This window comes from Balaenoptera ricei, chromosome 11 (genome assembly GCF_028023285.1).
Source record: "Balaenoptera ricei isolate mBalRic1 chromosome 11, mBalRic1.hap2, whole genome shotgun sequence".
NCBI lineage: Eukaryota > Metazoa > Chordata > Mammalia > Artiodactyla > Balaenopteridae > Balaenoptera > Balaenoptera ricei.
In genome coordinates this window covers 36,102,386-36,125,754 of record NC_082649.1, presented here as the reverse complement: position 1 = coordinate 36,125,754, position 23,369 = coordinate 36,102,386, and the positions used below count along the sequence as shown (strand labels likewise).

Here is a 23,369-nt window from a genome sequence, read left to right as displayed (position 1 = left end):
ATCGCCCGCCTGGATTAAGGAGGGGGTCCGGGCCCGAGGGAGCAGGGCAGCTTGGGGGAAGGCCTCTCTGGTCTTTAAGCTGCCAGTGGCAAGAGCAAAGTTTCTGGCCTCTGAGCCAAGCATCCAGCACAGCCCCCTCGGCACCTGGGGGTGATGGGAGGAGGCAGCTGTGACGTGGCCCGTGCAGGCAGAAGGCTCTACCCCCAGCCCCCGGTGCACCTAAGCACCTAAGCTCAGGAGACGGGGGAGAAGAGAGGAAGAGACCAGACGCCAAACACGAACAGAGAAGAAGGAGGCAAAAGCCACGTTCCGAGAAAGAGAAATAGAAAACGTCTGCAATTATTCTGTGCCTTGGTTTCCTCTTGCAACTGGCAGGATCCCACTGGGTGGAGGCCCAGGACACTGGACGCCTACCAGGGCCCCCAGTAAAGGTCAGCTGAATTGAAATTGGAGGAGAAGCAGAGAAAGACGGGGTGGGGAGGCAGAGGCAAGGGGCAGGACTCACCGGCCACGAAGTCGCCGAAGCCGATGGTGGAGATGGTGATGAAGGAGTAGTAGAGGCCCTCGATGTAGTTCCACTCCTCCGTCACCATGAACACGAAGGGTGGGATCACCAGGTGGACCAGCACGCCCCACAGGATGAAGATGGCCGTGCATGTGATCTGCGCCTTGCGCTGAGGGGGAAGGGTAGGGACACCAAGTCAGACGGCGGTGGAGACCGGGGGGAACCCAGCAGAGCACCCAGAGGGCCGAGGAGGCAGCCAGAGGTGAGGCCGGCTGGGCGCCAGGCCTGGGAGGCTCACTGCCCAGGGGAGGGGGGTGATGCTCCCAGCCTCACCCAGGAGGGCAGCGGGCTCTGAAACCTCTCCCTTGCCATCTGTCCTGACACTTCTGTCCAATCCTTGGACCCTTCCCACCCCCCGCATCACCTGCCAGGATCCCCACCCCCCATCTCTGCCCAGGACCTAGGGTTGGGGACATACCAGGCTCACGCCTCTCTTGGTGAGGAACTGGCCCAGCCTCTTGGCACGTCCCCCGAAGAACTTGCCCAGGGCACTGATCCATGTCAGACAGAGCGGCACCCCAAAGAGACCATAGAAGACACAGAAGAGGCGCCCGGCGGGGGTCTTGGGGGCCACGTTGCCATAGCCTGAGGAAAAAGAAGACAGTGAGGCCAACAGAGCCACAGCGGGGGTGATGGACCCAGACTCGGAATGGCACCTGCCTCCACCCCCCCCCGCCCCCGCCACACACCCAGCCTGAGGAAAGCCCATTCCCTAAGATCACTTGACACTGATTAATATCAACGTTTCAGAAATGAAATTTCCCTTGACCATGCTATGATCATGATCATTTATAGCAGTTATGATGGTATGGGCTATGTCTCCTGCATCAGACTGGGAGCTCCCTGAAGGTGGACTAAGCCTCCACCATTAGCAAGTCCTCCACGAGTCCGTATGGCACCCTTGCGCAAGTTACAAGGCACAAGTTAGTAGTTCCTCTGGGTAGACACCCCAGAAGCACCGTGGTAGACGGTCTCCAAGGACGGCGATTCTTAATTCCGTCCCTTCTTATGCTCGCATCAAGCTGGCCTCTAATTCCCCTCCCTCTGAATCTGGGCTTTAGTGACCTGTTCATGGAATGTGGCAGAAGTGACCCTGAGTCAGTTAAGTCCTTATCGGAAGCCTTGTTGCTTCTCCCCTTGATCTCCTGAAATGTTCACTTTGAGGAGTCTCCCTCTTGAAACCCAGCTGCCACACTGTGAGATGCCCAATCATCCCCAGCTAAGCTCCCCAGCAACAGCCAGCATCAACTACCAAACATGGGATAGAAGAAGCCATCTTGGACTTCCAGCCAACTGGGCTTTTGGAAGACCACGGCCCCAGCCACTCCAACTACCACTGCATCAGAGACCTCAAGCAAGAACCAACCAGCCAAACCCCGTCAACTCACAGAATGGCCAACAATAATAATAAGTTGTGTTTTAAGCCACTAACTTCTGAGGTGGTTGGTTATGCAGTCATAGATGACCAGAACAGACACCCAGACTGGTGAATAAGCACGGGGTGCATTTGTGCAGTGAGCAACCTGCTCGACCTCTGGCTGTCAAGCTGTGTCATTTCTACTCCAAGAGCCCAGGTCAGGACTTCTAGAAAACAGTCTCCTAAGCATGGCCAGTCACCAAGGACTTACTAAATCTCCAGGGACGTGTCAAAAGGACAGAGTGCAACTGGCCTGATTTTAACCTTGACAAGGCCATGTGACCAGAGCTGGACTCTTAACAAGATTCTGGGGAGCTCGGACGTGGAAGTAGGTATCCTGAAGGTCCCAGAAAACTTACCGATGGTGGTAATGACCGTGGCTGCAAAAATCATTGCGTTGGGCCAGTTCCAGTTGTTGAAGGTCTGGTTCCCCGTGATGGCCACGCCCTGTCCTGCAGCATCAGATACTATCTAAAAAGAGAGACACAATGAAGGTCAGAGAAGAGGTCAGCACTTTATGAACCCCCTTATAAGCATTCTTATTTAATCATCACAATAACAAAGTGACAGTTACTGTCTCCAATTTGTAGGTGGTGAAACATTTTATAGAGGATCAGAGAGGTTAAGTGATTTGCCCAAGGTCACACAGCTGGTAAGAATATGAACCCCGGCAATCCGGCTCCAAAGTGCCTTCTCTCACTGAGCCAGTGCTTCTCAAACTTACTAGAATCACCTGAAGGACTTCTTAAGTACAGCCTGCTGGGCCCCACCTCCAGAGGTTGATTCAGTAGGTCTGGGAGGGAGTCAGAGAATGTGCATTTCTAACAAGGTTCCAGGTGATGCTGATGTTGTGGTCCCGGGACCACAGTTTGAGAACCGCAGCAGACTCTTGTGCCTCTGAAAGAAGGCAGATGTGATGCAGACAAGCAGGAGGACCTCCGGAAAAGCATTCTACTGCAGGGTTGGCCTGGGAGGGACCGCCCCCCACACCCGACATGCCTTTCACCCCCACTGTCAGGACACCTGCTAAGGTCAGCTCGGTAAGCTCTTGGGTCTGTCCTCTGAGGGCAGACACATCAGCTGGCCTCCTTTCTCCCATGCCTGGGGCTCTGTCCTCTCCCCACTACAAGCTCCCCCTTTCCTCCCTTCTCTGGATCCCTTTCTCTCTGCCCTGGGCTGAGCAACTTCAAGGTTTGGGCCAGGACAGGTCATCAGAAGGTGTTGTGTACTTTTCAGGGTGACTCGAATTCATGCTATCAGTCCCCACCGAGCTCCCGGCAACTGTGGGTGGCAGCAGGTGGGAGGTCACCTGGGCAAGTGCACTGGGAGGCCCCCAGAGAGGCCTTCCTTATCTATTCCAGGGACACAGACAGCTGCCAAACCTGCTCACCGACCAGGCCCTGCCTGTGCCCCATCCTTCAGTGCTACCTCCCTTCACCCACACCCACCACTGGCAGGACCGGGACCTCAGAAGGCGGCTCCCGAGGAGGGGCCAGGATCCACTCTCAATTTGGGGTCCTGCCCCTGCCCCCTAGGAGAGCCCCAGGACGGACCACCTCAGAAACCAGAAACTCAGCCAAATTCCCTCTAAAAATCAAGCCTAGGACTGAGAAAAGACAGAGGAGTGAAGGATGGAAGCAGGAGGGAGATGGAAAAACCGGAGTTCTCCCTGCGGCACGACCGAAGTTTGGTGAGAAAAGAGGGAAGGGTGGGTTGTCCTGAAGGAATGTGCAGTTTGCAGCGGCAGGCCTGTGTAAACGGATCTGCAGACTTTGTAAGGAATTTTCCATGATGACGTGCTCATCTGACAGGCCGTCAAACCACAGGGCTCACCGCCCTGCCTCCCCCTGCTATTTCCTGAGCATCTCTCTGCAAAGTGGGAAGTGGGGACGGCTGCCTTCACCTGCCCTCAAGAGAGCAGCCGCCAAGCCGGCCAGGCCACTTCCACGCAAAAGCACCAGGACGTTCAGATACGAAGAGGCCAACAGGTCTATCCTGTTGGAGGTCTACCCAAAAGGTTTTCTAAACCATGAAATCCACGTTCGAAGCAGGAGAATGAAAAGTCCCAGAGCCCTGGATGTTAATGTTAAACAGATGACAGGGAAAGCAGAACTGCTCAGCTCGCTTTGGCCGCAGCCTTTGTTATCTCAGATATCCATCTTCGGGGGTGGGGGGGTGGGGGGGTTAGTGCAGCATCGTCAGGAAGTGCAGCCCAAGACGGATGACAACTGACCAGGAAATCATGGGACTGGGGCACCACCCCTGGTCATCCCCATGGAATCCCGGAGGAACAGGAAAGATGTCAGAAGACAAGTTGCCCCCTGCCACCCTACCCCCGCCTTCTCCTACGAACGAAAAGGGTGGGTTCTAGAAACTCAAACCTGAACTCTTGCTGACTCTTCTTTGGAGACAGCAGAACACTTGGCATATTCAAAGAGGAAGCGGTGGGCACTGGAAGCTACTAGCACAGGTTCACCAGAGCGCGTCATGCTCACCTAAGTGCATCTCCCACTCCAGAGAGGCTGCAAAGCCTTGAAGTTCAGTGGAATGCAGTCAATCTGGATAGCAGCAAGGCAACTGAACAGATGGGCTTAAAGATATTCACGTGGACAAGACAGAGAAATGTAGGGAGGAACCAGGGTTAATCCGGGTCCACGTAAAGGCAGATAAACAACCCCAAGAAGTACTGATCTTTATCCCCCGGGGCCTGAGGTCTCCATTATCATGCCAAAGGCCAGGGCTCTTCAATCTTTTAATTTACAACACAGTAAGGACAAAGATGGCTGCCCAGTTTAATCTGCAAAGGATGCAAAACCGTGACAAGGCTGGGATGGGAAGACAGCTAACACACTGCAACGGCAGTTTGGGACTCAAAATCATCTGGACTGGAAAAATGGGCCCAAACTAACAAGATATGGCTGTCTTTTAAATTTTTCATGTCTTACACTTTGGGTTAGAAGGCACTGACCCATACAGGGTTGAAGGGGAAAGTCCTTGGGTTTCAACTGACCACAAACCAACAAACACTGGCATGGCTGCCAAAAGAAAAGTAAACACAATCTCAGGCAGTGTCAATACCTTATCTCTTCAGGGCTGGGAGGCAACGAGCCCATTGTCCTCTGCAGGTCAGGCCACACAGGGGGCACTCTGTTCCTTTCTTGGGTGTCGGACTTCATGATATATTAATCAGTGGGCCAAGGTCCCAGAGGGAACGGGGGTGGCTTTTATGGATAACGAGCTACCTCAGAATGGACTGTCCTTGACAGTCATCCATTTCCGATAATGGAAGATGTTTAGACCCAGGGAGACCAGCACACATCAGCGATGGTGAAGGTGTGACTGGAACAGGGGTTCTCAACTGGGGTGGTAGCACCCTCTGGAAGTGTTTGGAAATGCTGCCTGAGTATGTGCCTTGTATGTGCCAGGCACTGTTCCGGGCACCGGGGAGAGAGCAGTGAAGGGACGAAATCCCTGTCCTCCTACACATCTACTCTAGTGGAGGCTGGGGGTGCTCCTGACATGAGGCGAGCAGGGACCAGAGAGGTGAGATGCCCTGCCACCCACAGGACGGCCCCACATGCCACGTCCACTCTGCCCCCACTGAGATAACACTGGATGGATTGCCAAAGGTGATCTGCGACTTGGGAATCGCTTAGTCAGTGCTAAGGAGACATCAAACGTAAGAGCTGGCAAAACAGGGTAACCGAAGAGGGCATTATGGTTGGGAGCTTTGCAGTAGAAAAGCTGGCGTCCTGCTCTTCACCCCACCAATGGTGTGTCCTTTGGGGCACAGCCCTCAGACCCAGCCTCTAACCCTGGGTTATCAGGGAGTCACAGCCCCATGCGCTGTCCCCCTGACCTCCATTATCTCTCCATGGTCACCCAGAGGGGGGGCAGGCAAAGGGAACATTCTGAAGGGCCCTAAGCCCCCCAAAGCCAGAAGCACCACTCACCCTTACAACAGGCCAGTGGCGGTAGTTATGTCCACTGGTCAGGTCAGGAGACTGTGGCTCAGAGGTTAACTGGCAGAAGTAGGCCAGGTTCTAGACGGTCTCTTGCAAGTCAGCCCAGCTCCCCACCCCTCTCCCTTCGCTGCTCTCCCTGTCCCTGGACGCCCCCAGCACCCCTGTTGTTGCCTTCTCTCTGCCCACGGGTCCCAAGCAGCTGGCCTGGGAATCCGCTTGGCTCCATCCCAATGATGGGGAGACGGGCAGGATTTTAGTGCTGCTGTGCGTCAGACGCCTCTTGCTGGGGCTTTTCTATATATTCCCTAACGGGCTCTTCCTGCGACTCTGCCAGGCATCACTTGACAGAGGAGGAAAGCTAGGCTCGGGGAGCAGAGGTCCGGATGTGAACTTGGGCCGCCTGCTCCCTGCTCCCACCCCGCGCTGCTGTGGCTTCGGTCGGAACACCTCACTGGTGACGGTCAGGGTCAGGGTCCTGCCGGCCAATGGAGAGGTTCCCCCAGAACAGAGGGGCTTGACCCAGGACTGAGGCCGTCCCCGGGTGAGGGGGAGCCATGGGACACAGCATCCCGTCCCCCGGGGTTAGGGAAACAGCTTTCTCAGGAGGAGACGGCCCCTGTTCACTCACAGGATTCTTTAACTTGGCTTCCAAATTCACACAACATCTTCATTTTCCACATACGCCTAGAGAGCGATGGGAGACGGGGATCCCGCACACAGCCCAGGCCCGGCTCTGGCTTGAGGCTGGAATAGAGCTCTCTTCCCTGCCTGTCACCCTCATAATAAAGCGGCTGTGATTTACTGAGAGGTTACTATGCACCAAACGTGCTGAGCACTTTATGTGCCTTCAGCTCATCTTTAAGGAGGAAAGAATCCTGCTGGGAAGACACCATGATCTTTTCCATTTTGCAAACGAGGATTTAAGGCCGAGAAGTTAAGAAAGTAGCCTAAGGTCGGGATGCTAAAAGCAAGGAAGCCAGGAGTAGAGCCTGCCCCATCTGGGTCCTGGCCACTGGTACCCCACCCCTGTCCCACACAGGCCACAGGAAGGAGGCCAGTGCATACCTCCACCCCTTCGCACCACCTCGAAAAACAGTGCCCTAAAACCAGCCCATCCACTCGGACCTGAGCCCTCCGGGAGGAGACATTCCCGCCCCTGCCTGTGGCTTCAGGCAACATGCTGCCCCAGACACCACCCTCCCAGAATCTCGCTGTCCATGCAATCTGGGTTCCCCACGGCGCCTCATTTCCCAGGGGTCCGGGGTTTCCTGTGCAGAGGCAGTGCCAGGCCTCCCCATCCTGGAGATTCATTCTGCAGAGTTGCAGGGAGGGCACATCCCGTCCCTGGTGCCCACCTGCAGACACGGGCAGCGGGGCTGAGGTCGGGCCTTTGCCTTCATCAGGCCAGTGGGGGAAACAAGTCCAGGTGGAAGCCTGCCTGTGGACAGCAGCTAGGGGCACCCACAGGGCCACCGCCCTCCCTGCCTCCAGCTCCCGCGGCAGACCTCACGCTCAGGTCACCGGGCCCCTTCCTGCCATGTAGGATCGGCCCCAAGGATGCCCTGGATGCCAGCCTCCACTGGATCCGCACTGCGTCAAGGTACACAAGCGGACGTCCCTCACCATCCTTGGCTGCATCCATCCCTAATTCATTCCGCCTCGGCTCACTTGGTCCCTCCGGCCTGGAAGGGGAATGAGACCAATGTCATGTGTGCACGGTGCTTGGCGGAGTAGGAAGAACCTTTAATGTCCCTCTCACCTGGCCCTCCCAGCCACCTTGGGAGGTGGGCAGGGCATGGTTGATTACTCCTCATTTCATAGATGATAGTTCCTATTTGAACAGTAGCTGATATTTGAGCACCTATTTTATGACAGGCACCAATCACAGCACTTTAAATCACTCAACTTGTTGAGTCTTTACAACTTTGTAATGTAGGTACTCTCACCTCCATTTACAGCTGAGGAAAATGAGGCACAGAGGCTAACTAAGTAACTTGCTAGGCAGTGGTAGAGCTGGAGTGTGAACCCAGGCAGTCTGGCTCTTGACCCCTGTGCTGTCCACAGCTGGGGAGAGGGGACAGGGAGTGCAGGGTGGGCTTCTCAGCTACAGAAGTGAAGCTGGGTCTCTAGAACGCAACCAGGCAAACGCAAGGGAAACATCCATGGGAATGCAGAGACCACCTCCCAGAAGGTAAGCTCCATGAGGGCAGGACTTTTATCTGCGGTATCGCCAGAGCCGAGGACATTGCCTGGCACATAGTAGGTGCTCAACAAACATTTGTTAAAGAAGTGAGTAAACGAACTTGAATGAATGAGGATATCTTCTCTGACCTCGACTGACTCACCCTCTCACATCCTTCCAACACCTTCCTAGCATTATTCTGCAGGTGGATTTAATAAATTCATCAGCAACAAGGGGCAGGGCTTTATCCAGCAAGAGGGCGGGAAGCACAGTCAGACCCCAGTAAGTGTGGCTGGCGGGGTCAGGGGGTGAATGCAGGGTTGCTGGAACCAACAGCATCCAACTGGTGTCATGGGTGGAGGGAAGGGTGTGGTCAGCAGGCTGCAGGAACAGAGGGCAGGGGGCTGAAGGTCCTGGGGGTCGGGGGCTGGGAAGGGGCGAGGTGAGGGAGGCAAACAAAAGCCCCCTCGTCCAAGAGGGCAGAGCGGGTGGCAGTGGGGCTGGGAGAGTCCCTGGGATGACTGGAGGGACCGTCCTTCCTGCAGGAAGGGGAGGCCTGCCCCCTCCGGAAACTCTCCTAGGGGGCTGTGGACGTGTGGAGAGCAGGGAAAGGAATATAAGGGGGAGCGACAGGCCTCTCTCTCGAACCAGACCTGGCCCTTTCCTGGGAGCTCATGGAAATGTGGGGCTGACCTGGGTGTGACTTGGGCCGGGGGGGCGGTCCTCTCTCAATTGCTGGCACCAAGTCTCTGGGTAAATAACAGCCTATCAGCCTTAGTTTCTCCATCTGCCAAAAAGAGCACCGACCCCAAACATATGAAAAGCACCTAGGACACTGGAAGCACCGAATGAACGCACCTGCAGTCAGTGTCATGAGGAAACCAGACCCACTGGTGACTTGACACTTCGGGGGGAAGACCGCTTGTCCCCAAAGGTAAATCAAAGGTCGAGGGGTTTACTTCTCTGCACCTGCAGGACAGGCCTGGGTGAGAACAGGGACACCGAGGCTCAGCAGGTAGGTGCTCCTGGGCCCCCGGACAGCTAGTCGGGGGACCCGAGGGTCGGGGTGTGCGTTAAGGCTCCCTCTGAGGTGGCAGAGGCACACCCAGGATGTGCCACCCCATCCGTCATTAGGCCCATCTCTCCGGACCGCTGCCCGCCAGAGGCTCCCAGCCACCCTGGCCGGTTTCCCGCACAGCCAAGCAAGGCAGGCCGGCTGCGGAGGGAGCAGGGCCACACGCGGGTCCTCACGCTGTGCTCTCCAGGTGAGGCCGAGGCCAGGCGTGGTGGCTTCTCTGAACCCCAGTCCTGAAGCCCCCGCCAAGCTGCGCCCAGCTTCACAAGGCAGCCAAATGCCCATCAGCCCCCTGCTCTCCGGGCTGGGCTCTTCCTTCCTGTGTGTCCACGTCTGTCTGTACGTCCATCTGTTATCTAACAAAGAACCTCCTCACGGTAGGGGGCCAAGGGAGTTGGGGGCGCTTCTGAGCAGAACAGACAGAAGTGGAGATCAGTAAACCTAACGCAGGCACCTTTCAGGCAAATATATTTAGAGTTTGGGCTTGTTCAGAACAATGTTTTTGACATTCTTTAACACCACGAACTGATGAACAGATAAAGGGGGCAGGGGAGGACCCCAGATCCCCTGTACTGGGGCTCCCTGCCGCAGTGTAAGGAGGGGGAGTGGGCAGAGCTCACTTGTCCAGCTGTTTGGCCAGCCCTCCCCCTGACCGTCTTTCGGGGACTCTTGGCAGACCCCAAGTACCTTGGCAAGAAGGTGAGCACCTGTTACCTCTCTTATTCCCAAGACGAATTAGAGGACTGAAGACTATTATCTAAGCCCTCAATTATCTCCACTCCTCTCACTCTCCCTCTCTCACGCTGACTCAGCTTCTCAAACCTTCCTAAAGTGGGGGCGGGGGAGGGGCATGGGAATTGTTTCCAGATGCTACACTGAGGCTCAGAGACCTTGGGTACCACCCAGTCCTGAGGCAGCGGCTCTCATTCCCAGCTGCCCAATGGAACCACCTGGGAGTTTAAATACATACAGTGCCTGGGCCTCACTCGCAGCTACTCTGTGCAGTGGACCTGGGCGCCGAGTGGCTAACAAGCTCCACAGGTGATTCATCCCCTCACCGCTGCCTAAGTCGGGGTGATGGGTGTGGGTGCCGGGCTCAGCCTTCCAGCTCCCCGTCCAGGAGGGCGGATGCACGGGCAGGGAGAAGGCATCCTCGGTATTCCCCTCGCCCTCTCCCTGCAGCCCAGGTGACCAGGTGTGGCTCGGAGGGCAGGCCCAGTTTATGAGCATGGCACTGGCAAGGGCCCAATGGTGCCACCCTGACACCTATACCAGCTGCAGGCCCGGCTCACCCGGGCCCTGTCTCTCCCAGGCGGGGAGCAGGTGTCTGCGGGTCAGGTGCAGGGACCTGGGGGCAGGGCCGCACCTCCTCTCAGTTACGACCAGACCTGGGCTCTTGTAATGTGGACTTTGCAGACTTCTGTTTTGCTGATCTGCATTTTCAGTTTTGTTCCGATGCCTACCCGGATATTTATAATGTTTTTAGCTGAACGAAGGAAAGACAAATTGTTGGAGGCTTGGTTGGTACACTAGGAAGTCAATGCACAGCTAGGAAGACCCCGGTTCGGCTCAGGCTGCTTACTGAGACTCTCCAGGAACCCTTGACTTCTGCCAACATGACTTCTCTGTAAAATGAGGAGGTTGGCCTATGACTACGGGGGTTCCCCTGTCTGGGGACAATTCACATTTTCCTCTGCCTAGAACCACGACTTCAGGGCCCAGTTCAGCACCTCCCAAGCTCCAGGAAAATCCACAGCACATTCGAGAAAATACATTTTCATTCTCAGGACTCAGCTCACTGGCCACCAGCTCCAGCTCTTCCTGAGCCCCCAGCAAGCCGGGCTGCCCGAGTCAGAAGCGAGCCCTATTCCTCATTCCCTCCCAGATCCCACTGCAGGATGAGGAAGGCACCTCACTTCGCCTTGGTCCCTAAAGTAACTTGCCTGGTGCTGGCCAGGCTGCCCTCCCTCAGCCCAGGGAGGAAGCAGCCAGCCAGAGGACGCACCTGGTGTACAAAATACAATCCCCCTCAACCCCAGAAACCCACACACCCTCATCAGGCAAGGTGGAAAGTGGTATCCCACCCTCACCCTCAACGCATGCTTGAGGGGTCGCTACAGTACTGCTTCTTTACTTGGTTGCACGTGGAGATCACCCAGGGGGAGCCTGGGGAAATACTGATGCCTGGGTCCTACCCGCAGCGATTCAGACAGAAATGGCCTGGGGTGTGGACTGGGAACTAGGATGCTTAAAAGCTGCCCCAGGTGACTCTAATATTATGTACAGCCGATTTCAAAACCACTGCCCCAGACCCGAACTACCCTCACTCCTTGTTAGGGGGAAGGCCTAGTCCAGCCCCGCCCCAGGGGTCAGCACAGCAGCCATGGATGGATGACTGTCCTCTCGTCCACCCTTGGGCTTCCCCTCCTGGGCCGTCTCTCAGCAGCCTTTGCAGAGCTCAGAGCTGCTGCGAGGTCTCACGCTCACGGGGAAAGCCCGTGCCAGAGGTGAGCGCGTTTTCAGCAGAAACCTCTGGGTTTCCGACTTTCTCAGGCCCGGGAGCCCTGCCTGCACTCAGGAGGGACAATGAAAACAACGCAGGTGACCCTGCCCCCATTGTTCTCAGGCTGGGACGGTAACACCCCCCCCTCCCCCGGGGCAGCTGGGCGCCCCTCCCATGAGAGCTGAGGCCAGGGCAGAGCAGCGCAGTGCAGGGGCTGGCTGCCCCCGGGAGGGTGGGCTGCGGGGTTTGGCTAAAACAAACAGACAAGGGCTGGTGGGGCCTGAGCTCAGGATGGGATGTCAGCAAGTGTTCTCAGGCACCTGGAGGGCTGAGCTGATGAGTGAGACTGGAAATCCCTGTGTGTGCCGACCCAGGGGACCTCAAGGACCCAGTCCCGGTTCCACAGTCCTGCTGCCTGAGAGCCGGCCCTGGGGAGGAGGAAAGAGCCCCCTCCCACCCAAACACACACACCAGATAAGTCCCTGGAGCCATGTTCTGAAAATCCACTGCCTCATCTTCTGAAGCACTTGGGGCAGGGGGAACGTGCAGTGAGGCTTAAATGACAAGAGGGGCACCTTTCATCCACCTGCAGCTTCCCTACCCCCAATTCACAACCACTGCCCTGCTCTGGGTGGCTGTGGCCCGACCCATGGCCTTGTGCTCGTATCTCTTCCCTATCTGGGACGCCTGGCCTGGATTCATGACCTGGCCCCTTCTCTGCCCCCAGAATCCAGATCCTGGGAGTTTCTGACATCTTTCTACTTTGACTGATGCCAACAGACATCTTCCTACTAGTGGGTCAACAACTCGAGGGCAGGAAATTACTCAGCCAGGACACCTCAAACATGCCAGGTGTGCAGATTACCCCCTCCTTCCCCATAGGGGTATGGGTCACTAGGGAGTGAGAGGTCCATGCAGGGGATTCGGCTCCTGGCTTGTCCTTTCTAGGCAAGCCGGCAAACCTCTCTGGGTCCCATTCAACTCCTCTGTAACAAGGCTGAGGTGGGCAAAGCCAGCATCTCCCTCCTCCTGGCCAAAACCCCATCCATCAGGCACCTTTCATACCTACCACTCCTCTGACCCTAATTTCATTTGAGACTCAAGACCCTGTGGGCAAGGCAAGCAACATGGATATTGTTATTCCCATTTTGTAACTGAGGAAACTGATCAGAGAGGGCTAGTGACACAGAAGAGCTCACACAGCAAGCTGATGACAAAGCACAGAGAAGAACCAGCCGGAAGCCCCCTGACTCTCAGTCGAGGGCCAATTGCACCAAACAAGTAAGCCACCCATCCCCCATCCTGGGACAGGGCTCAGAAATGCCAACCAAAGTGGAGCAGGAAAGGTGAGTGCCGGGAGAGAGGCAGACACGGGTGACAGGTGCTGGAGAGCTGTAAAAGGGTGTGCAGTCACACCCGTGGATCTAATCCTGAGATGATTTCGGATGAGCGTATGCTTGCGCTCTCCCCTCACCCAGAGATGCCTTAGGTTTACCCCAACCTGATAGTGGGGTGGAAGGAGCAAACACGGGAAGTCACCAGCTCCGCAAGGTTTCTAAAAACAGCCCTCAAGCAGGCCGCAAAGGAGGTCGCAGGAACTGCTGACCTGCCATCTCCCCATCCTGGGCTGATGACCTGAAGGGGGTTCAGCAGCAGCTCGGCAGCCCCACCCTGTGTGTGCCAGCCTGCTTCCCCTTCTCTAGAGCCCCCGTCCACACATTAGCCTGGACAACACAAGCTGCTGACCCACTGCAAAATCACGCACGCCAAGCTTGGGACCCTCTGCAGGCAGCACGGGGGCAGAAGGGGGAAAGGCCTGGGCTTTGGAGCAGACACACATGGGTTCAACTCCTGGCTGCATCGCCCACCAGCGGGTCACCTGGGGCATGCCCTCTCACCATCTAAGCTTCTCCTTCCGTCTCTGGAAAGCGGGGGTACCGAGACTTCCTTGGGTTGGGGAGCAGATTATGTGAAACAATGCACAGCTTGGTGCTGGGCATACAGGATGCGCACTGGGTAGAAAAGGAAACTGGGAAGAACAGGGCGGTGGGGAGGCCACCTCCATTCCGAGGGTTTGTGCCTGGGCACAGGGCCTCCAGAGCTGTGAACACAGAGCTGGCTAGTTGTCACCTGCAATGCCCTCCTTCCTGGCGACCACCACCTGGAAGATCAGGGCTTGGGACGGTACTTATCGCCCCATGACATTCTATTAGGTATCTGCTATCTGGCCTACTATTTATCTCCCCCGAATAGACTACGGGCTCTGAAGGCAGAGATTTCACTCATCCTTCCTTCCCAGAACAGAACCTGGCACTAGTAGGTACTCGATATTTGCCAAATGACGACTCAGTCTCTGAGATGTATGCCTTCCACAACCACGCCTTCCAGGGCACGAAGATGGGTGAAGATGAGTGCTGGTGCTGTATTTAACATGGGTTCTGGCTGGATGAGGTGGGCAGTCCTGGCAGGTGTGGCCACCCAGGGTGATGGCTTTGTGTTTCTCTGCCCAGTGCCTTTTCCTACCTCACCCCACCCTACCTGTCTGCCAGGCCAGAGCCCCCAGAGGTCCTAGCCCTGGTGAGTCAGCTGCACGGCAGACTTTGGAACCATCAGGATTCCTGAGGAAGGAGGCCGGCAGGCGGTGAGGCGGTGGGGCGGGGTGGGGGGTGGGGGGTGCCAGCACGGGTGTCAGTGTTGAGGGCCACAGGTCCGCCCCCTGCCCCGGGCCCCATGCATGCCGCTGCTTCGTGGCTCCTCCAGCAGAGGGGAAAAACGACGCTCTGTTCCATGAAGCTCTCCTGAGCCCTGGGGGCTGCCAGCCCTGTTCCTCTGGACACAGACACCTCCCCTGGGCCCCCTTGCTGGGCTCCTGAGGACAAGGCTCTCCAGCAACTGACACCCCCAGATTCCCCCTGCACGGGATGAAAGCTGCCCGCAGCCTCACCACATTCATCCCATCCAGGTACACCCACGCCCTTGGGAGAAGGACGTGGCCAACACCCTCACCTCTTACCCAGCAGAGGACCGCATCCCAGACCACCATCAAACTGTCTCCACCCAGGGACCCAAGAAAGGGACCCCTCCATCTGCTCCTTCCCCTCTCCCTTCACCTGCGGCTGGCAGCTCCTGGCAGCTCCGGGGAATAAGTAACTACCCATCCTTGAAGGCTAGGGCTCTGATGATAAGGGATTATTAAGTCTACCCATTTATTATAATTTGTTTAAGACGACCAGATGGTTAAACTGTAAACCTCTTCACTAATGGGAAAAAAAAGAAAGAAAGAAAAGAAAAGAAAACAGGCCAGAGGGATACTAGGCGGTGGTATTAATCCTGCATGACAGGTGGCAGCGGAGTCTCGCCATGCCTATGCAGTAACCCTCCCTGCCTGTTTATTACAAACCACCCCTTCCCCCCCAAACCTGGCCTTGCTGCCTCCAAGCATGACCCGACCCCCATCCCTCTCCACGAAGCCCCCTGTAGGATCCTCCTGAGGGCCAACCACCTGTCACAAAACCCTTCCTTATTGTCTGACTCTAACCTAAATCCCCCCGGCTGCAGTCCAAGCCCATTTCCTTTGGTTCAGTCTCCAGCTGGAGACGGACAACAGCTGGTCTCCATCGTCTCTGGAATAAATTGTACAAGAAACGACAGCGACCTGGCACAGGCATTTCGGGGTGGATGGTACTCTTTGCAGGGTGGGGAGCCTTCTGCCTCAATGGCCCTCAATCCCAGATCAAGTCTCACCACTGGAAGACTGAGTCACAACTAGAGACAAGAGCCAAGACAGACCACGACGTTGACAACTGTGAACATCACCGGGCCAGATGCAAGGCGGGTTGTGCCCTAAAGTGCAGACTCCCCAAACCCCAGACGGCCGGACACAGATCTCTCACCATACCAGTTGCACCAGGGGCTCTGGCCACCAAGGCCCCTATCTGGAGATCACAGGGATGAGATACAAAGGGGATCCCCAAATACAGTGGGAAAGGAAACAGAGCCTGATACATGCAACCGGTGGCCCCCACCCACCTCCTCTGCCTTCACTGTCACAAAAGCACAAAGGCACAGCCGCCTCAGCTTTTCCACCCTGCGGGGACAGTCCCCCACCCACCTCCCATCCCCGGCTCACTGGGGCATAACCAGGGTGAAGCAACACAGAGCTGTTTTGTGCTGAAGGTATGGAAAAGTACAGCAAGCCCTCCTTACACAGAGAGGCTGGGCTGAGGTGAGGGGTGCTGGGGGAGTGGTTAGGAAAACCTCCCATCCTCCAACCTGGGGCCCAGGACCAGGGACAGGCTGGGCCTCAGGAAATGGAAACTCTCCCGATGGCGCATCGGGAGAGTCCTGACTCTGAGGCAGCCCCATTGTGAAACACGGGAGGCAGAAAGGACCAGGACCAGGCCTTCAACACACACATTCTCTCGCTCCCCTTCAGCCGGGCTGCGATTTTACGCAAGAGCATTTTCCAAGGCTGCTTAGCCCCCTAATACCCACCCAGGCTCTGGCAGCCCTCAACCTTCTTAGGAGCGTGCAGGAACATTTGACACCCAGGCCTGCACAGCGTCAGCTATTCCCCAGCCCTACAAGTCATGACCTCCGTTTCTTAACTGATCAAACGGGAGTAATGCTGTCTCCCCACCAAGTCACAGGGCCATGGGTCCAAAGGCTCAGCAGATGTGAACGTGAAGAGCGTGAAGTATGTGCACCAGCAAAGCTAGAGATGCCCCTGACTTTGAACTTCCAGTTTCTAAACACCCACTGCTGTTGGGGGTAGGCTTTCCCCCAGCCTCCCGGTGCATTGTGTGTGGCCAGCGAAGGCTCAGAGACAGGAAAGCAAATGCCACTAGATTTCTAAGTCATGCAAGGGTCAGCGGCGGAGCGAGACCCACTCCTCAAGTGGCTGCATCCTGTCCCTCTGCAGAACCCAGTTTCCCACGAAACACTTTGAGTGGCAGCTGGGGTGGCCACTTCTCAGGCTTGTCCAGGGAGGTCCATTTGCCCTCGCATCTGCTGAAGATGGCCACCTGGCCTGGGCTACTGTGGGCTAAACCAAAGATCTAGCAGTGGGCTTCCAGGATATGGCCTGCCCTCTGCCCCATGGGTCACCTCCCAGGAAGAGCAGGGCGACAAGAGGACAAGATGGGAAGAGGGTTCCCTTCACCTTCCCTCCCACCTTGAGGCTCTGGGCATTCCCCTCTTTGGAGCCATTCCTGCCTGATACACATGCCACATCTGGCCGGACACCAGCCCCCAACACCCCTGTACAGATCTACCCACCTGAGTTAACCCAAGGAAAGATGGGACCAGGATCCTGGGCAAGGTTTCCTTGCGTTACGCAGCTCGAAGTCAGGTCGACTGATTCCTTAAGAATTTGCCGAGCACCGGCCCTGTGCCCTGATGTGGGCGAAATAAGGGAAGAGCAAGACACAGGCCCTGCCCAGGAGGGCCTTGGGTCTAACAAGAGACAGACAGGCAGATGGGAGGAGTAACAATGACAGAGGAAGAAAGCACAAGAAAGCAGCAGACAAGGCTTCCCTGGTGGCCCAGTGGTTAGGAATCCGCCTGCCAATGCAGGGGACACGGGTTCGAGCCCTGGTCCGGGAAGATCCCACATGCCGCGGAGCATCTAAGCCCGTGTGCCACAACTACTGAGCCTGCGCTATAGAGCCCGCGAGCCACAACTACTGAAGCCTGCGCACCTAGAGCCCGTGCTCCGCAACAAGAGAAGCCACCGCAATGAGAAGCCCGAGCACCGCAACAAAGAGTAGCCCCCACTCACTGCAACTAGAGAAAGCCCATGTGCAGCAACGAAGACCCAACGCAGCCAAAAATAAATAAAATAAAATAAATTTAAAAAAGAAAGCAGCAGACAAGCCAAGGCAAGGCCAGGACAGTCCTTGCTAAATACACACTCATCTGAGTCTGAGAGGACAGAGCGGGCAGGGTGGTCTGCAGACCCTGGCCAACCCGCACTTTCTGTGAACCAGACCGGTGGGGATACTCACCTCAGAGGAGCTTGCAAGTTTCCCGGGGGGGGTGGGACGGGGCAACCCCCCCTTCGGGTTCTCGGCACATCACCCTCCCCACTCCAAGGCTGCCGGCCAGCTCTGACCTCGCCCACCCCAGAGCAGGATGGAATTTAACTGGGCACCAAGAGAAGCCAGTGTGCCCTTAGGAACCTCAACAGATTCCATCAGCATTCTAGCACTGCCCAAGAGAACTCTCTGTGCTGATGGGACACTATCTGAGCAGTCCCACGGGGCTACTGAGCCCTTGGACTGTGGCCAGTGTGACAGAGGAACTAAATTCAAACTTTATTAATTTCAATTAAAAATTAAACAGCCACAAGAGTTAGTAATATCATGTTAAAATAAAATTAATTAGGGACCTGTGGGTGGTAATTACCATACTGATGCAGTCAAACACAACACATCCTACCTAGGCAGGGTCTGCCTTACCCTGGACCCCTGGATCCACCCAAGCCTTGGCTGTGGTCTGCAGCATGCTCTGGGCTCTGAATTACACGCATGGTCCTGGGCTGTCCCAAATCTCTCCTGTGCTTGTGTCTTTTGTCAGTCCAAAAGGCAAGGAGGGCAAAGTCTTCTTGGGCCCCCGCAGGAATCGGAAGAGCTGGATATACACAGAGGCTAAGACAATACTTGTCCGTGGGCCTCTGGAGGATCCCCTCCCTTGTAGGGGACACTGACCCCAACACTGGGGACAGCCCCTGGGACTCCCCCAGCTCTGCCAGACCTCTCCCGGGGAACCACACTCTCCTCTTGGTGACCATCAGATCGTGTCCAATCTCAAACTTCTTGGTCTGCAGACCGAAAGCCCACCTGGTTTCCCCAGTCTTTGAGACCCTTCCCCTCAAAAGTGTTCAACAGCACTGCTGCCCAGGAAGCCACCCCTCTGGCAGCTAAACTGAAAAATAACACGTTGTTCAGCAATTTCAGAAGCGACACTAGTTTTCGGAGTATGCGCCGTTAGAACCATGTGCTTTGTGTACCTCGCACATTAAAAATAGCCAGTGTAGAAGAGGCTGACGCTATATGCATGCATCTTACCCTTTCAGAAAATTCGATTTCTTTGCTTTAAAAGCAATACAACAGCATTTCGGAAAACTAGGGGAGCAGAGAAAGAAAAGGCATCGATAACCCTGCCTCCAGCTCAGCGCTGCCCGCCTTCTGTTTTCACGTCGAGTTTCAATTATTCAGCGCTAACACAGCACCACGCACGAAGCTAGAGTCTCCCGCTGCCCTCACCCCCGTCTTGTTTTTGTCTCACTTGAAGTCTGGCTCATAGCTCAGCCCCACTGAGAACACCAAATCGAAGCCTTGGGAACTCACCCCTGCCCAGGGCCCCAGCAGGTGCCCCTGCTGGTCTGTCTGAGGGTCTCCCACTCCACAGGCCAGAGCCTACCAGGTCACCCAATAAGCAGGGATCAACCTGTGTGCAGTGCAGTGGTGGCCGGAGGCGGAGAGTGTGTACACAGATGGAAACCGGCTTTGGCAAGCGAAAATTTTAAGACACGTACACAGTGACCCCAACACAGAGCTGGTGGAAGAGACGGGGGCTCTGGCCACAGGCAGCACTCAGCCCTGGGGCATTCCAAAAAGAGAGGGCGTGCCAAGACTGAGACCTATGAACTCTGAAGCCCTGGCATCGTGGAGACAGAAACTTCCTAGAGCAGGACCCAAAAGTGGCCCCTCATGACTCGGAAGTTGCCTTGCCCCAGCCCTGGGAGCCAGCCCTGGGTCCAGACAGGTGCACGCCCGGGGTAGGGGTGTGGGAGGGTAGGGGGGACGCTGACACACCTCCCCAGGCAACCTATCGACCTGTCCCAACAGAGGACGGAGCGTCCCCACTCATGTGCCCCGTGCACGTGACGGATAGCAGGGTGGGGGGCCGTCCCGGAGTGCTTGCTGGGTTGGGGTAGAATCTGGCCAGGCATGGCCCCCATGGAAGGGCCCGGGGCAGGAGTTTTCCAGATTGGAGGTGGGCGCTGGTAGTCCTATCTTTGGGTTTTGGGGGCTGGTGGGACAGAGGCCAAAGGAGAGAGAGACACAGCTTCACGGTTCGGATGTTCATTAATCATTACCCTCGTACACAGTGTGAGGTTTGGGATCCAATGGGGCACAGTCGAGGGCCTCATGGGAGGGGGAAGGAGTGCAGACAAGGCACAACCCCCAGTGCAATGTGCTCTGACGTGGGGGAGAAGGAGGTGCCCAGAGAATGACGGGGCTCAAAAGAAGGCCACCTCCAGGGTCAGGGGAGCCTTCCCTGGCGGCCCCAGCCTATGGCAACGCTTCTACCTTGGAGCACACGAGTCCCCTACAACAGGCTGCACCCCTGTTTAATAATCCTTCATATACACCGCAGGGCCCGGCCCCAACCTCAAAGATAGGGATAATGTCTGATACGTCTCATAATTCCCACAACCTTGAACCAGCACTGGGCATACAGCTGGCGCTAAGAGTCTAACTGGCCTTAGTGAACAAGTCCCTGGCTCAGAGAGGGGCAGTGACCTGGCCTAGTCACACAGCAAGTCAGCTGAGCCAGGCCCAGGACCTGGCTCTGTCTTCCAATCCCCAGTCCCTGGGCCACTCATCAGTAGATCGCAGGGCTGCGGCTGGAGTCTGGGGGATGGGGTGTTGAAAAGCTGATAATCAGGACACCCTCCCTTTTCCTGCTCCCCGGGGGGTGCTGACAAGACATTACTGCATCAGCGAGCTCTGCTCAGCCCACTCAGCACTATCCCTCAGCCAGAGGCAGCCCTTCCACCCGCTGCTCCAAAGGGGGCGGGCTGCTGAGGAGGGGAGGGCACCCTTCCAAAGCCAACACTGCCAGGATGCATTCCTCGACCCGGGAGGCAAGAGTTTTATTTGAACAGGAGCTATGGGGAGGGGAGGGGGCTGCCGCTCTTTCTCCTCCAGTGGGTCTGAACAGGTGCCATCCTGTACCCGGGGGCATGGGAGGAACGAGAACCTTGCATTAGACTCAAGGAGCACCCGAGCCAAAAATCAACATTCAAGTCCGTGAAGGGCCTGCCCCGGGGTCCTCAGCACGCTACGAAATAGCCAGTCTGTCCCCAGTCATGCAGGCAGATCTGAGCAGCGCTTACACCCCAGGAGAAAGGCAAGACGAAAGCTGTTCCCTCCCAAGGTGCAGACCACAGCGCTGCTAGGGGTAAGCCCTGGGGAAGCCAAGTCAGGGACGTGTCACAAGTGTGGGTTTAGCTGCTGGGGCGGTAGCAGGTAATGTGCGGACTCAGACAGGAAGGACTCAGCCGAGAGGCAAACTAAACTGCACCTTACTCCTCCAGGTCTTTGATTCTTTCTCGAGAGCTCGGTCTCTGGGTCCCCTGACCCACAAATCCTGCAGTGAAGGGTCAGAGCCTGACAGGTCCGTAAGGATGCCAGGGGAACAGGCTGGAGGGCAGGGATGGAGCTGATGGCCTCCACCCTGAGCTGCGGCACCTACTTACCTAATGCAGGTTTGTCCTGCTTTAAAACTTTTCACACTGAGAATTGCAAACAAACCTATATATGGCCAATGTGGTCAGGAAACAGCAGTGTCAGAAGCCACAAAGGCTGAAGAGAGCAGTTCTCAGCAAAGGGTCAGTAAGCATGCACAGCCCACTTCCGGGGAGCTGGAGCCAACAGGGCCCAAGGAGAAAACCCAGTCTCTAGGAGGGGCTGGTGGCCCAGCACAGGGGAAAGCAAGTGCTGATTTAGGACACCACGGGGTCTAAGTGGGGCAGGGCTCTGGCTCTGGACCCAGAAGGCCTGGGTCCAGACCACTAACTAGCTGTGTGACCTTGAATTAACTTATTCGCCTCAGTTGCCTTATCTGCAAAATGAGTTTCCACGTTGTCTATGGTCCCACTGCTGGGAGTCCCCGGGGTGTGTGGGACGGCCCCCACCTGCCTTTCCTTCACCAGGTGCCAGCTGCAGTCACTGCCGTGGTCTGACTGCTGGGACACCTCCCTCTGTTCCACCTGCAGGGTGACTTATGTTATCAGTGGACATAGACCTGAGTTCTTGGTAAAAGTTGAAACCTGCTGTGAGTGTGCAGGGTTTTAGAATGCCTCCCCACCCTCAGGGCATGGCCTCCTGTCTGTAGCTGGGATCAAGGGTAGGGCTCCAGACAGAGGCAAGACCACACAGGGAACAGAGTCCAAATCACTCGGGCTGCTGCAAGGACTTTGGCTCTGAGTCTGGGGGAGAAGCCATGGAGGGTTTTCTGAGTCGAGGGTCCCAATCTCACTCTGTCAGGATCCCTGACTGCCGTGGCAGTAACTGACTACCTTTCACCTCCTGTGGCCTCTGCTTCCAGGAAGCCTTCCCTAACTGCCCCACTTAGCTCTACCTACTCCTTTATTGTACTTTCCCCGCCCTGGTGAGCACAGTAACCTTGGAAAAGTTACATAACCTCCCGAGGTCTAGGCCTTGGCTCCAGGGCTGTAAAGGGAGGCTAGTTAGATAACCACTAAGCTCCCTTCAGCCTCACATTTTATGATTTGTTGCCAGGAGCGGCACCCAGAGCCTGACTCTCCTCCCCCATCCCTGCCAGCCTCCAAGAAACCAGCCAACAACAGCTCCTTGGGCTCAGACACTTGGGGAGCAGCGTCCTCTGATGGGGAAACTCCCTGGGGAGGCATCAGACTATTTCTGCCCCAGGCTCTGAAGGGCCCAGAAAAAATCCTTTTTTCTGAGCCTATGGTTGACCACAATTTCAACCTTTGCCTCTTATTTCAGAAAAACTCACTAGTGGGTGGGAAAGCTGGCACTCAAGGAAAGGATGTGCTGGGGCAATTTAGGAAATCAGGCCAGTTTAGTGTAAGTGAAATAAGTGCTCTGCACCCTAACACACATCAAGATTTTGATGTAAAGGCTGTTCAAAAGGGGATTAGAGGTGGGGTAACAAACGGCTTGGCGAAGAAAGGCTCTGGACCTGGGCAAGCAGAGCTAGTTTAACCTAAGCTTGGTTCTAGAGACAGTCTGTCCCGGCTTCTCACCAGGCCTCAGTTTTCCCATACAGCAAAAGGGATGACATTTCACTGCCAGACCTCACAGAGGGCACAAGAAGGCACTTTAGGTGAGTGGGTCTGCAGAGACCCATGGTAAGGCCAGGGGTGGGGATCTGGGGAGGGTGCAAAGCCTGGGTATCTGCACGCTCCTCAGAGGTCACCCAGGTGCTGCAGGCAACATTCCTGCTTCATCCCCTGGTGCCAACGGCCCTAGTCAGCTCTGCCCCAGGGGGTGGGCCATGGGGTAGAAAAGGCCTAATGCATGCAGGCTGCAGTCATGCCCAAGGGCCAGGAACACGCCCTTCTCCCCTACAAACAGCCTGGCCTTCCTCCTGCTCCTCCCCGCACCACGCCACGTGCCCTCGTGGTTTCTGCGGTACGTGGTCTGAGGACATTCCCTGACAGGCAGGGGCGGCTCGTCCTCCTTACAGCAGGTCTCAAAACAGGCCTGGGCACATGGCATGTGCTTGGCAAATATCTGCACAAAGGACTGGGTCTCTGCTCTTTCTCAAGTTCCTTGAAAGCAGAAACCACCTACCCTGGGGAGGACAGGCCTGCTAGGCGTGCTCACGCAGACGGGGCTTGTTCATCCCAGGGGAAAGGCGTGAGGGGACTCCTGGAGATGAACAG

General features: G+C 56.3%; 1 protein-coding gene across 2 annotated transcripts in view; it reads right to left on the bottom strand.

Annotated features, from left to right (window-relative positions):
* The window catches only part of KCNK5 (potassium two pore domain channel subfamily K member 5), a 37,012-nt gene that overhangs the window by 4,248 nt on the left and 9,395 nt on the right, over positions 1-23,369 (bottom strand). For both annotated transcript variants that reach the window (XM_059938767.1, XM_059938768.1), the window contains 3 exons: positions 2,342-2,453; positions 984-1,150; positions 506-674 (listed from right to left, as the gene is read on the bottom strand). In XM_059938767.1, coding sequence (XP_059794750.1) covers positions 506-674; positions 984-1,150; positions 2,342-2,453 — 448 coding nt within the window. The remainder of the gene's footprint in view (positions 1-505; positions 675-983; positions 1,151-2,341; positions 2,454-23,369) is intronic.